This window comes from Erpetoichthys calabaricus, chromosome 1 (genome assembly GCF_900747795.2).
Source record: "Erpetoichthys calabaricus chromosome 1, fErpCal1.3, whole genome shotgun sequence".
Taxonomy (NCBI): domain Eukaryota; kingdom Metazoa; phylum Chordata; class Cladistia; order Polypteriformes; family Polypteridae; genus Erpetoichthys; species Erpetoichthys calabaricus.
Genome location: NC_041394.2, coordinates 1,009,679 through 1,020,696, shown reverse-complemented (window position 1 = coordinate 1,020,696; position 11,018 = coordinate 1,009,679). Strand labels below are relative to the sequence as shown.

The following is an 11,018-nucleotide window of genomic DNA, read 5'->3' as shown; positions in this document are numbered from 1 at the left end:
TCCAGGACGGGTCTGCAGCGCGTCCCTGCATCCTTCATCACTCATTGAAGAAAGAAAGAAAGAAAGAAAGAAAGAAAGAAAGAAAGAAAGAAAGAAAGAAAGAAAGAAAGAAAGAAAGAAAACCGAGCGAGCGACCTGCTCGTATTGTCGCCGGTGTTTATTTCTTTACGCAAATGAGCCTTTTCAGTGTCACGCTGATTGATGAGACCACTAGCAATACGGACTGGGAACATGTGGGCGTGTCTTCGCGTTCTTCCCCCTCACCCGCGGAGGGAGGAGCCACGCCGTGGAGGGGGGGGAGGGGGTTCTGTAACTTTGTATTAAAACTTTCGGCAGAGTTTCGTCCTTTAGATAACTGGACAGAGCAGCAGCCAGGAACGTCTTGAGCTCTCCGCGTGCCCTCGGTGCCAACCCAGCCAGACATGCCCTCCGACTACATGACGCCCTTCATGGCGTTAGACGACAACTTTTGCAAGGTGAGAAGAGCTTTGGAGACTTTGAATAGGGTGGGCACTTGCAACAAGTCTGACATGCGCCTTTAATTAACTTTGCTTGTGCTTTGCCACATGAGCCCGATACCACGCGCGAATTTGCACAAAAATGCAGGCGGGTGCCAGGAGTGTGTGTGTATATGCGTGAATGATTGTGTATTCACGACCGTGTGAGGATGCCGGGCTCAGGATGTGTGCGCTGGCGCAAGCGCGTGTCCGGGCGCTTGTTTGTGTAGTTATATCTGCGCGCGTGGACGCGATCGCCTGTACAAGTGCAAATCTTTGTGTTTAGAGCGCGCGCGTGGACTTTCTAAAATCACCTCTGATCGCGAGTCCGGGCGCTTGTTGTTGTCTTTATGTGTGCGCGCGTGGACGCGATTGCGTGTCAGACTGCTAATGTTACTGTAAATATATGTGCGCGTGAACGCGATCGCGAGTCAGACTGCTAATGTTACTGTAAATATATGTGCGCGTGCACGCGATCGCGAGTCGGAATGCTAATGTAAATATGTCTGCGCGCGTGGATGCGACTGGTTGCTTTGGTGCTTCTTCTTGCGTTTATGAGGTGTGGACGCGATCGCGTGTCCAGGTGCTTGTTTCTGTGTGAGTCCTCTTTAAGTCACGTGTGATCGCTTGCTGTTGTGCTCTACGTGTGCGCGCGTGGAAGCGATCGCGTGTTACTGCCGCGGCCAGTGGCTCAGGTGCCTCTTCTCTTGTTTATCTCGTGAACGCGACCGCGTGGCCTGCTGCTTGTTCGGGTCTTTAGTGCGCGCGCCTCAGTTCACGTGTCTGCGGACTTATCTGAGCGTCAGGTCTCCACGCGGCTCGGCGTCTATGCCACTCATGGACGTTCCTCTCGTTTGGCAGATGCCAGGCGCTGCTGGGCTGAGTGCCAGGTGCCAGTGGGCGTGTTTGAGCCAAAGTGCAGCATAGTGGGGAGGGTCGTGGTCACTCGCTGATTTAGGTGACCAGCCATTCATGTCTTTTTTTTTCTTGCAGAACTTCTTAAACTTGAAGCTCACGGAGGCTGAACAGCAGGTGACCCCAAAGCCAGTGGGCTTCCAGCGACGTCACTCCACCTCTCCAGTCACCCTGGCCAACTCCAAGTTCAACAGTGGGAGTGCTGACCACCTGAACGAGCCGTCCTGCTGGTCAATGCAGGGCAATGTGCATCGCTGGACGCAGGAGCCCCGACAGCAGCTCCCCCGGTCCTGCCTGAACCACATCCCCTTCCGAGTGGACCGTTCGGTCAGCATGATCGAGAACCAGGTTGGCAGTTTCAGCAACACAGGCCAGGTGGCACCCACCACCCTGGCGCCCCCTCCCGGGCTGTCCGTCAGTACCAGTTCTTTGGGGTCCAGCTCGCCTAAATCCGCCAGCCCCATCACGGCCAGCATGTCGTCCCGTTACAAGACAGAGCTGTGCCGCACCTTTGAGGAAAGCGGCGCCTGCAAATACGGTGCCAAGTGCCAGTTTGCCCACGGCCTTGAGGAGCTGCGGGGCCTGAGCCGCCACCCCAAGTACAAGACGGAACCGTGCCGCACCTTCCACACCATCGGCTTCTGCCCCTACGGCGCCCGCTGCCACTTCATCCACAACGCCGAGGAGCAGCGCCCGCGTCCAGCCCTGCCCTCTCAGCCCAGAGAGCGGCCGCTGCTCATGCGCCAGAGCGTCAGCTTCGCCGGCTTCACGTCCTCGTCCCTCTCTGGCTTCCAGAACTTGCAGGAGCCCCTGACCTTCTCCCGTGCGTCTTCTGTGTCACCCCCTCCGTCCACCAGCAGTCCCGAGATGCTCTCACCTGTCTTCCCCGAGCCGGGCACCCTGAAGCACGGGTTCGGCCTCTGCGGGGACCTGAGCGACGAGCGGGCTCACTTGGGCTCCGGGTGCCGCTGCTGCCCACCACCTCCAACCTACCGGAGTGCCTTCGCCTTGGGTGGTCTGCTGCAGAGGAGCACCTCGGCCGACTCGCTGTCCGACCAGGAGGGCTACACCAGCTCCAGCAGCCTGAGTGGCTCCGAGTCACCCAGTTTTGAGGGGCGCCGGCTGCCCATCTTCAGCAGGCTGTCAGTGTCGGATGACTGAGCTGCCCGTGTTGGGCAGGAAAGCCCTTTTCTGGAATTTTCTGTGCCTGCCCCTGCCCTTTCCAAGCCTTGAACAGAAGGGCAGCTGGCCCCACTGGACGGCCACACTGGAGGGGGCCTGTTTTAGGAGTGCGGGTCGTGGTGGCCCGTCCACCTGGAATGTGATTTGTAGTCTCGTTTCGATGCTGAAATGTGTGAAGCTTTAGACGAGGACGGGCCGAGGTGCCACCCTGGAGTCGACATCTGGGGGGGGGGCCCTGCCCATCATCCTCCAGTGCTTATTTATTTTGAATGTCGTTCCCCAAGTGCGTCCGACTGTAGCTTTATCGCCGATTGTGTGACAATGAAAGGCTTTACGGGTGACTGCGCCCCATCCGGGCGCTCCGCAGGGTCACCTGGCATTCCCAAATCTTCCAATGGATTGAATGAAACGCCAAAGTTTGGTGCGAATTGACGGGCACTGGTGTGCCTCAGCTGACCACATTGGTCACCCTGGAGAGAATGTGACACGCCGGAGAGCTTTTGTGTTCTTGTTAACTTAACGGACTTTTTATTTATTCTTCCTCGGATTGCTGGCCTCGAGTTTTGCTTTTCCTTTTTTATTTAAAGTCGTTGTTTACAGTTCCATGTTTTTTATCCTAATATATTTTATTTTGTCAACCTTTTGTTTTGTTAATAAAATTTGAATTTCCAAACTTTTGGGGGCTTTTCCTTCTTCCAGGTTAGACACGGGTTCAAGTCCTGTGCTCGCCCCCCCCCCTTTTCCAATCAGCTCTCCCTCTTTCTTTTCAGCCCCTTTGTCTCGGGGGGCTCATGGGAGTGAAGCGACGACACTTTTGTTCTCCCTTCCTTTGTGTTGTTTTGATAAAGTGGGCAGCAGCCGAAGCCCCCAGCACAATGAGCCCTCTGCCCGGCCCAAAGACAAAAGACCCCAAATGCTTGGGTGTAAAGGTAACATCTGTATGCTAATGAGCTGCATACTAATGACCGAGGGGGGGGTGGGCCACATTCAGGGCCTAAAAGCCGAGACGAGGGAACAATCGGCCCCTTCAGCGGGGTGTCCAGCATGTGACGGCGTTCACAAAGCCCCTCGCAGGGAGCCACACAATGGGCCTGCGGGACGACTCAAGCCAAGGCACTCGGGGGTCTGTGCTACTCGGGGCATATAGCGCCTTGCAGCGGCACTTTAAATGGCTCACCAGGTCCATTCTAGTGCCACACACACATCAGATATGTCCCGGTGGACGTAGACTGCCAAGGACGGGGACGGGAACTTTCAAGGCACTAGTGTGGGTTAAACTTTTGACAAGAATGTTCCAGAAGGAGCCTGAGAATGACAAACTGTCCCATTTGTTCCTGCTGACCGTCATCATCTCGCTCCACTGACCACTCGTCCCTCAGATTGGCCGCCCTGGCCCACTGACTCCTGATCCACCATCCCTATGGACTTAAAGTCTGGTGGTCACCCTGCACACCAAGGACTCCTTTTTAAAGTGGCCCAGGAATGCATGGAGCAGAAGTGACAAACCAGAGGGTTCAGTCCCCACGATGAGGCCATCGGTGAGCTGCACTGGTCGTCACCATGCCTACATGAAGGACAGAGTGCCATGTCAGTGATGTAAGGATGTCACCCGGACACTGGCATGTCATTCCTTCCTTTTGTTTTATAGTGCCCTGTTGATAATGTGGCTTGTATCGAGTAGTGGGGCAGAGCAGACCCCTCTTCATGAACCTGCTTCTGCAGTGATGTCCACCTCACAGGTGGATGCTGGTCTCCACTTGCCCTCCCCTGCAGTGCTTTGTGACAGTTACTGGACATGTCCTCAAAGCTTGTCACTACATACATATGCCACGTGGTGGACACTTGCTCTCCATGCGTGCCCATCTTCCTTAGTGCCACCACAAGCCATCAGAACAAACACGGCCGTATGTCCTCCATGTGTGACACAAGGGAGTTGAATAATGATGTCACTTTTTATGAAAGGCGCTATATACAGGCAGCGTGGTTAAGACTTTGGACCTCAGACTCCGAGGCTGTGGCTCAAATCCTGCTAGTGACACTATGTGGCTGCCAGGTGGTGATGTCACCAGCTTGTGCTCCAACTGTAAAGCAACCGAGTGTCTCCAGTTCTGAAAGTCGCTTTCGATAAAAGCGTCAGTCCAGTCGCAGTACGGGGGTCCTAACGACTGACAATCACACTGCGTTAAGACACATTAGTTTCAGGATTTGTTGTGAACAACGAGCCAAGTGCTGCATAAATTCCATCCAGTTGTTTCTCTCCTGTTATTTTTATTCATTTATTGTTTAATGTGAGCCCCAGAATGTGCCAGGAAACTCGATGCCCAGGCAATGCCATCCTTTTATCAATGGTTGGCAGTGCCAGTTCTGTTGATTTTTCTCAAATGGGCAGCTGTCAGTTCAGGGTGTCCCTCTGGCAATGTTGCCAGCTCAGGTAGACCCAGCAGCTGCTCATCCAGGTGTCATTTCTGGTGGTCTTCTGTGTTGATGCCAAGACCAACAGAATCAAAACCCAGTGAACAGACACTATGGAACAGGACTGGAAAATGGAAACATTACCAGGACCACCCAAAGGCATATAGCGCCATGACAGGAGCTCAACCTTGTGCCCTCTAAAGTGTAACACACCCAGAACTCGGTGCCACCCTGGGCATTAAACCAACAAGTTGCTGATGTGTTAAACTGCCCGAACTCATCTGAAGTGGATGCGTTGGTGTGTAGCCCCCCTGCCATCCCAAGGGGCGGCCGTTTACGATCGCCAGGCGTTTCCTTCACGTTTTCCCAACATGTTTACATTCGTGACGAGAATTGGGGTGGGGGGGGGGGGGGGGGGGGTGGAGGAATCCGCCAGCAACGTCACCGCTGGATTGTGCGGCCGCGGCTCTCCAGCACCACCTCATGGAAGAAATGAGAACTGCGGCACAAGTGAAGGCGGCGACGAGGGTGGGAGCCGAGTGAACGCATCGGTAAAAGCGACCGTCAGGCCCGCCGCGGACAGGTTCGGTTCGGTTCGGCTCCACGTTTGTTTTGTTTGCCTACATTCGCGCCCTTCTCACGTGTCCATTTCGTCGCAATCGAGCGGCGCCGGCCCCCGTCACGTGACTCGCGCAGGTCGCTGTCTCCTGTCCGCTCATCGCAGTTTCTACAATTGTCATTTTGACGGTTTCAATGCCGTGTCCCGGACGAGTTGTCACAGACCCACGACGATCCCCCTATCTACACGCCGCCTCAACCTGACAGGCACCGCCGCCGCAGCTCGTCCCGCGTGCAGATAAGACGGCATTTTCGCCGCTTTGTCTTCGTGGCTCCAGTGGCGCAATCGGTTAGCGCGCGGTACTTATACGGCAGTACGAGCGGAGCCATGCCGAGGTTGTGAGTTCGAGCCTCACCTGGAGCACACATTTTTAAAAGGCTCGCTTTTGACTCGGGGGGCTGAATGGAGGGTTTGAAGGCTCGCCTGCCGTGATGAGGGACGGGGGCACAGATTGCGGCCGGCCGGCTGGCTGGGGGGGTGTTGAGGTTCGCGATCGCCAATCTGCCTGACGTACTGACGGAGCGCTGGACCACCCAAGAAAGAATCGCTGGGATGTGAGAAAGGAGCAGAAGGACACAACGGGCCTCACGTGCTCTAAACGCTGTGCCGCCAATGAGAGGCGTTCCGTTCTGCCCCGCCCACTCGGTCCCGCCGTGATTCTTGTACTTGCTTTAGACGCCGAGTACGGCATGGCTACCGACCTTCGTTTATGAAGCGTCCATCTTTAGGGAAAAGCTGGGACCAACACTGGACGGGACGCCTGCCCTCTCCTCATGCGGACCACCTGGAGGCTCCTCCTTGATGTGACTGTCCTTGGGGTCTGGAAGGGTGGGGATGACTTGACCCTCCCGTGCTGTGGAGGTCTGAGGCAGCATCTTGAAGCACAGCTGCTGTGAAAAAGCATTTGCCCCTTCTTAAGTTTGGACTCTGATTGGCAGGGGACATCAAAGTATTGGAATGCGATTGTAGCCGTTTTTAAATTTGAAATGAGGAGTCAGTGAATAAATCATTTAAAATGTAGAAACGGATGGTTTGGGGGGATTCTTGTTTTTGTTTCTCCATTGTATCCCCTTTGTCTTTTAGTCAGAATGGTTCAAATGGCCAGCATCCCCCGTTAGCTGCGCCTTCATTTTCCTTAAATTGAAAAATCAAAGCCAAAGTTGAAGCCAAAGCCCCGGGTTCAAGAAAAGAAAAGGAAAGTGCAAAAGAGACACACGACACGGCCACACCGGGTCACCCAGCATTTAGGACAGGTCTGCTTATTAACCTGCAGTAGTGCTCAGGTGGGACACACTGTAAGACCACCTACTCCTGAGAGGGGCCACGGGAGGTTATTAGAGAAACCTATGGAACTGCATTACAACCAGTGAGACCAGTATATCTGATGATCCACTGGGGTTAAACAGCACTGGTGCTGCTAAAGTTCAGTTTGGGGATACGATAGATAGATAGATAGATAGATAGATAGATAGATAGATAGATAGATAGATAGATAGATAGATAGATAGATAGATAGATAGATAGATAATGAAAGGCACTATATGATAGATAGATAGATAGATAGATAGATAGATAGATAGATAGATAGATAGATAGATAGATAGATAGATAGATAGATAGATAGATAGATAGATAGATAGATAATGAAAGGCACTATATAATAGATAGATAGATAGATAGATAGATAGATAGATAGATAGATAGATAGATAGATAGATAGATAGATAGATAGATGTGAAAGGCACTATATAATAGATAGATAGATAGATAGATAGATAGATAGATAGATAGATAGATAGATAGATAGATAGATAGATAGATAGATAGATAGATAGATAGATAATGAAAGGCACTATATAATAGATAGATAGATAGATAGATAGATAGATAGATAGATAGATAGATAGATAGATAGATAGATAGATAGATAGATAGATAGATATGAAAGGCACTATATAATAGATAGATAGATAGATAGATAGATAGATAGATAGATAGATAGATAGATAGATAGATAGATAGATAGATAATATGAAAGGCACTATATGATAGATAGATAGATAGATAGATAGATAGATAGATAGATAGATAGATAGATAGATAGATAGATAGATAGATAGATATGAAAGGCGCTATATAATAGATAGATAGATAGATAGATAGATAGATAGATAGATAGATAGATAGATAGATAGATAGATAGATTAGATAGATAGATAGATATGAAAGGCGCTATATAATAGATAGATAGATAGATAGATAGATAGATAGATAGATAGATAGATAGATAGATAGATAGATAGATAGATAGATAGATAGATAGATAGATAGATACTTTATTAATCCCAGGGGGAAATTCACATATTCCAGCAGCAAAAAATATTAAATTAAAGAGTAATAAAAAACGCAGGTAAAAAACAGACAATAACTTTGTATAATTTTAACGTTTACCCCCTCTGGTGGAATTGAAGAGTCGCATAGTTTGGGGGAGGAATGATCTTCTCAGTCTGTCAGTGGAGCAGGACAGTAACATCAGTCTGTCGCTGAAACTGCTCCTCTGTCTGGAGATGACACTGTTTAATGGATGTAGTGGATTCTCCATAATTGATAGGAGCCTGCTGAGTGCCCGTTGTTCTGCTACGGATGTCAAACCGATGACATCCTGCCTTATTATTATGTTCCCCTCCTCCTCCTCCTTCTTCTTCTTCTTCTTCTTCTTCTTCTTCTTCTATATATTTATTATTACTATTATTAGAGCCAACTCTAGGATTTTTGCTGCCCTTGGTGAAGTTGTAAATGGTGCCCCACCAGGCCCTTTGCTTTGAGAGGAGTCACCACTGCCAGACCTGCACATTGAGGCCTGTAGACAGGACTGGGGGCAGTGAAGTATTTAGGACCTCAAATGTTGAGTTACACCAACATCTGCTCACAAGTCTGCCTTATAAAAATGCACTCCTGAGGGGTGCCACTTCATAACATAAGTAGAGATCGGGCTCTATTAGTGGTGTTTATTGTATTGCTTTTCATGGGTCTCTGAGGAACATTAAAAACAGAAACATTACTCCTGTTTTGCTATTTGTGGTTGTTTGCTATTTAAACCACCAGTTAAACGTGCGCCTTTTGATGATGGTGATAATCTATCAATTTTTTTTTTTTTTTTTTAACTATGACATTATTGTAAAATGTAAACACCATTTAAATTAATAAAATAAATTGAACATTTAGCATAATGACAGCATTCAGTGAAATTGAGAATATAATGATTCTCTTTAACTAGGAATCTTTACCCACAATTCCTATTCACCGTATGCAAATAACACAATCTACCGCTCTAAAACAAACACACAACTCCTTCAGCACACACAGCCCAAATCTCACAAGTGGCGCGGAGTGTTGGGCTGCAGGTTGAGGCCTTGGCCCTCCGCTCACCCCAATCACCCCCCCCAAGGGTCTGTAGAAAGCCATTTCAATTTAAGGAGCTGAAAGACGTTTTCTGACGAGGAACAATGGCAGACCAGAATCAGGTTTGGACTCCTGGACTAACAAGCTCAGCGTATTTAAAGACACTTGAGGGCCATTGAACAAAACTAAAGAGACGGTGGATTGTGTAAAGCGTACGCTACAAAGTGTGCGGTGTTTATCGCCATTACTGACACACCGACTGTCTTTTTAAACCTGTCATTTGGATTCAGTCTTTTCCCCTTCTTGTCTTATTTCTCTTTAATATTCGTCTTATTAGCTTTATAACTATGTGATGTTTTGTAGCACATCTGCAGTATTAGTGTAATCAATGGTGTTTAAGTGACTCGTCGTCTTTGACGTTTGTCAGAGATCTCAGCTAACTGACTTTTCTGGCGTTGGAGAGTTAAGTCTGCCACCTATTTATAAAAGCAGGATGGCGCTTTGTGCCAAATGCCTATGACGTGTCACACACGTGTGCATGGGTGGCAGCTAAAGGGCCTGAATGAGTGCAGTTCCACGGCCGGCCAGGAGGTGGCAGTGTGCACTACCGCTCTCTCTCTCTCTCTCTCTCTTCTCTGCAGATCAGTTCTTGGCCCCAATGATGTCACTTCTGGTTCAGCCCCCTCTGATGATGTCACTTCCTGTCCTGGCCCCTATAGTGATGTCAGTTCTGGTCCTGGCCTCGATGACGTCACTTCTGTTTCTGCGGGCCCACTGATGACATCATTTTCGGTCCCAAGCTCAGTGACGTCACTTCTGGTGATGATGTCACTTCCTCTGCTCTCCCTTAAAGCCACCATCTTTGTCCCAGCAGGTCAGTTCTGTTGCGGACCCCAGTCTGTACTCGTCTGTACCTTATTAATCTCCATTTTTGTAGCCAGTAATAATATACGGGTGGCTGCCCCCCACACCTTCATGTGGCTCTTTGGTCGTGTTTATGGCACACGTCACGTTTGTCTTGATTTCCACAGCCACGTGTCTCCATAAAGACAGAATATCCAGCCAACAATAGCCGAGTGTAAGGAGCAGGGAGACCACCAGGGCCGGGAGCGTGCAGGGAGTTCACTCTTCATGTGGGTTTGATGGAACCTCAAAATGACCCCCCAGCCGCGTCACTTGCGGACCCCACTGATTTCTCACACCAAGTCCTGCGTTCTCCATTGGTTGGGCAGGCTTTGCTCAAGGGGTTGTGCCCCAGCGGCCATTGCCATTGCTGTTTGCGGTGACACTTTACGATGAGTTGCTACTTCATGTCTGATTGTTGTTCTCCTTGTGTGGGGGGGCCCTAACTGTGGGTGGGGGTCTCTGTCTGCGTCCAGGGCTCCAGAGGGCCATCCTGTGGCTTCTCAGTAGAATGTCATCCTTTGATTTTATCGAGATCTGTGTCTCAACGTGAGTGGTCTCGTCTGCTTGGGGGGGCTTCTCGTGTTTGGCATCTTCTGCTATTGCTGTTGAAATGTTTCTCACTTTTAGCGTGCAGCCCTTCGTGGTTTTGATGTTCCAGCTGTGCCCACCTACTTTGTGGGGGTTTGTATGAATGTCCCCCTTTGAACGACTTGGCTTTAGGACGACACGCCAGCTTCGAGGACCTCCGGCCCGGGGGGCACCTGAAGTGGCCACCTCAAAGCTGGAGAATCGGAGTGTTCAGCGCGATGAGCTCAGTGCTTCAGTTTGAAATCTCTGAGGTCAACCAACGCCCTTCAAGATGAAGGCCCAGAAGTGGGGTGCGGCCCACCCAGGGTGGTCTTTTGTTCTATCATTCCCTTTGGTTGTTTTATTTTTCTTCTCTTTTCGGGTTTAGACCCCAATAATGAAAAGACAGGAGGCGGGTAAAGACGTGCGCCATGGCCAAAGGGACCCTCAGCTGTGCCCACCTGCACCCAGGTGGCTCTCAGGTCTTCTCTTGTTAACCATCCGCCAGCAGCGGGCGC

General features: G+C 50.1%; 1 protein-coding gene and 1 non-coding gene across 2 annotated transcripts; both read left to right on the top strand.

The window, feature by feature from the left end:
- Positions 1-304: 304 nt before the first annotated feature.
- LOC114646943 (mRNA decay activator protein ZFP36L1) lies at positions 305-3,267 on the top strand. The gene is made up of 2 exons (XM_028795368.2): positions 305-476; positions 1,491-3,267. Exons 1-2 carry the CDS (start codon positions 423-425, stop codon positions 2,571-2,573), a joined length of 1,137 nt encoding a protein of 378 aa, XP_028651201.1. The 5' UTR covers positions 305-422; the 3' UTR covers positions 2,574-3,267.
- Positions 3,268-5,895: 2,628 nt separating this feature from the next.
- Positions 5,896-5,988, top strand: trnai-uau (transfer RNA isoleucine (anticodon UAU)). The gene is given in 2 exon segments: positions 5,896-5,933; positions 5,953-5,988. It is a non-coding gene; the product is annotated as a tRNA-Ile (tRNA).
- The last annotated feature ends 5,030 nt before the right edge of the window (positions 5,989-11,018 follow it).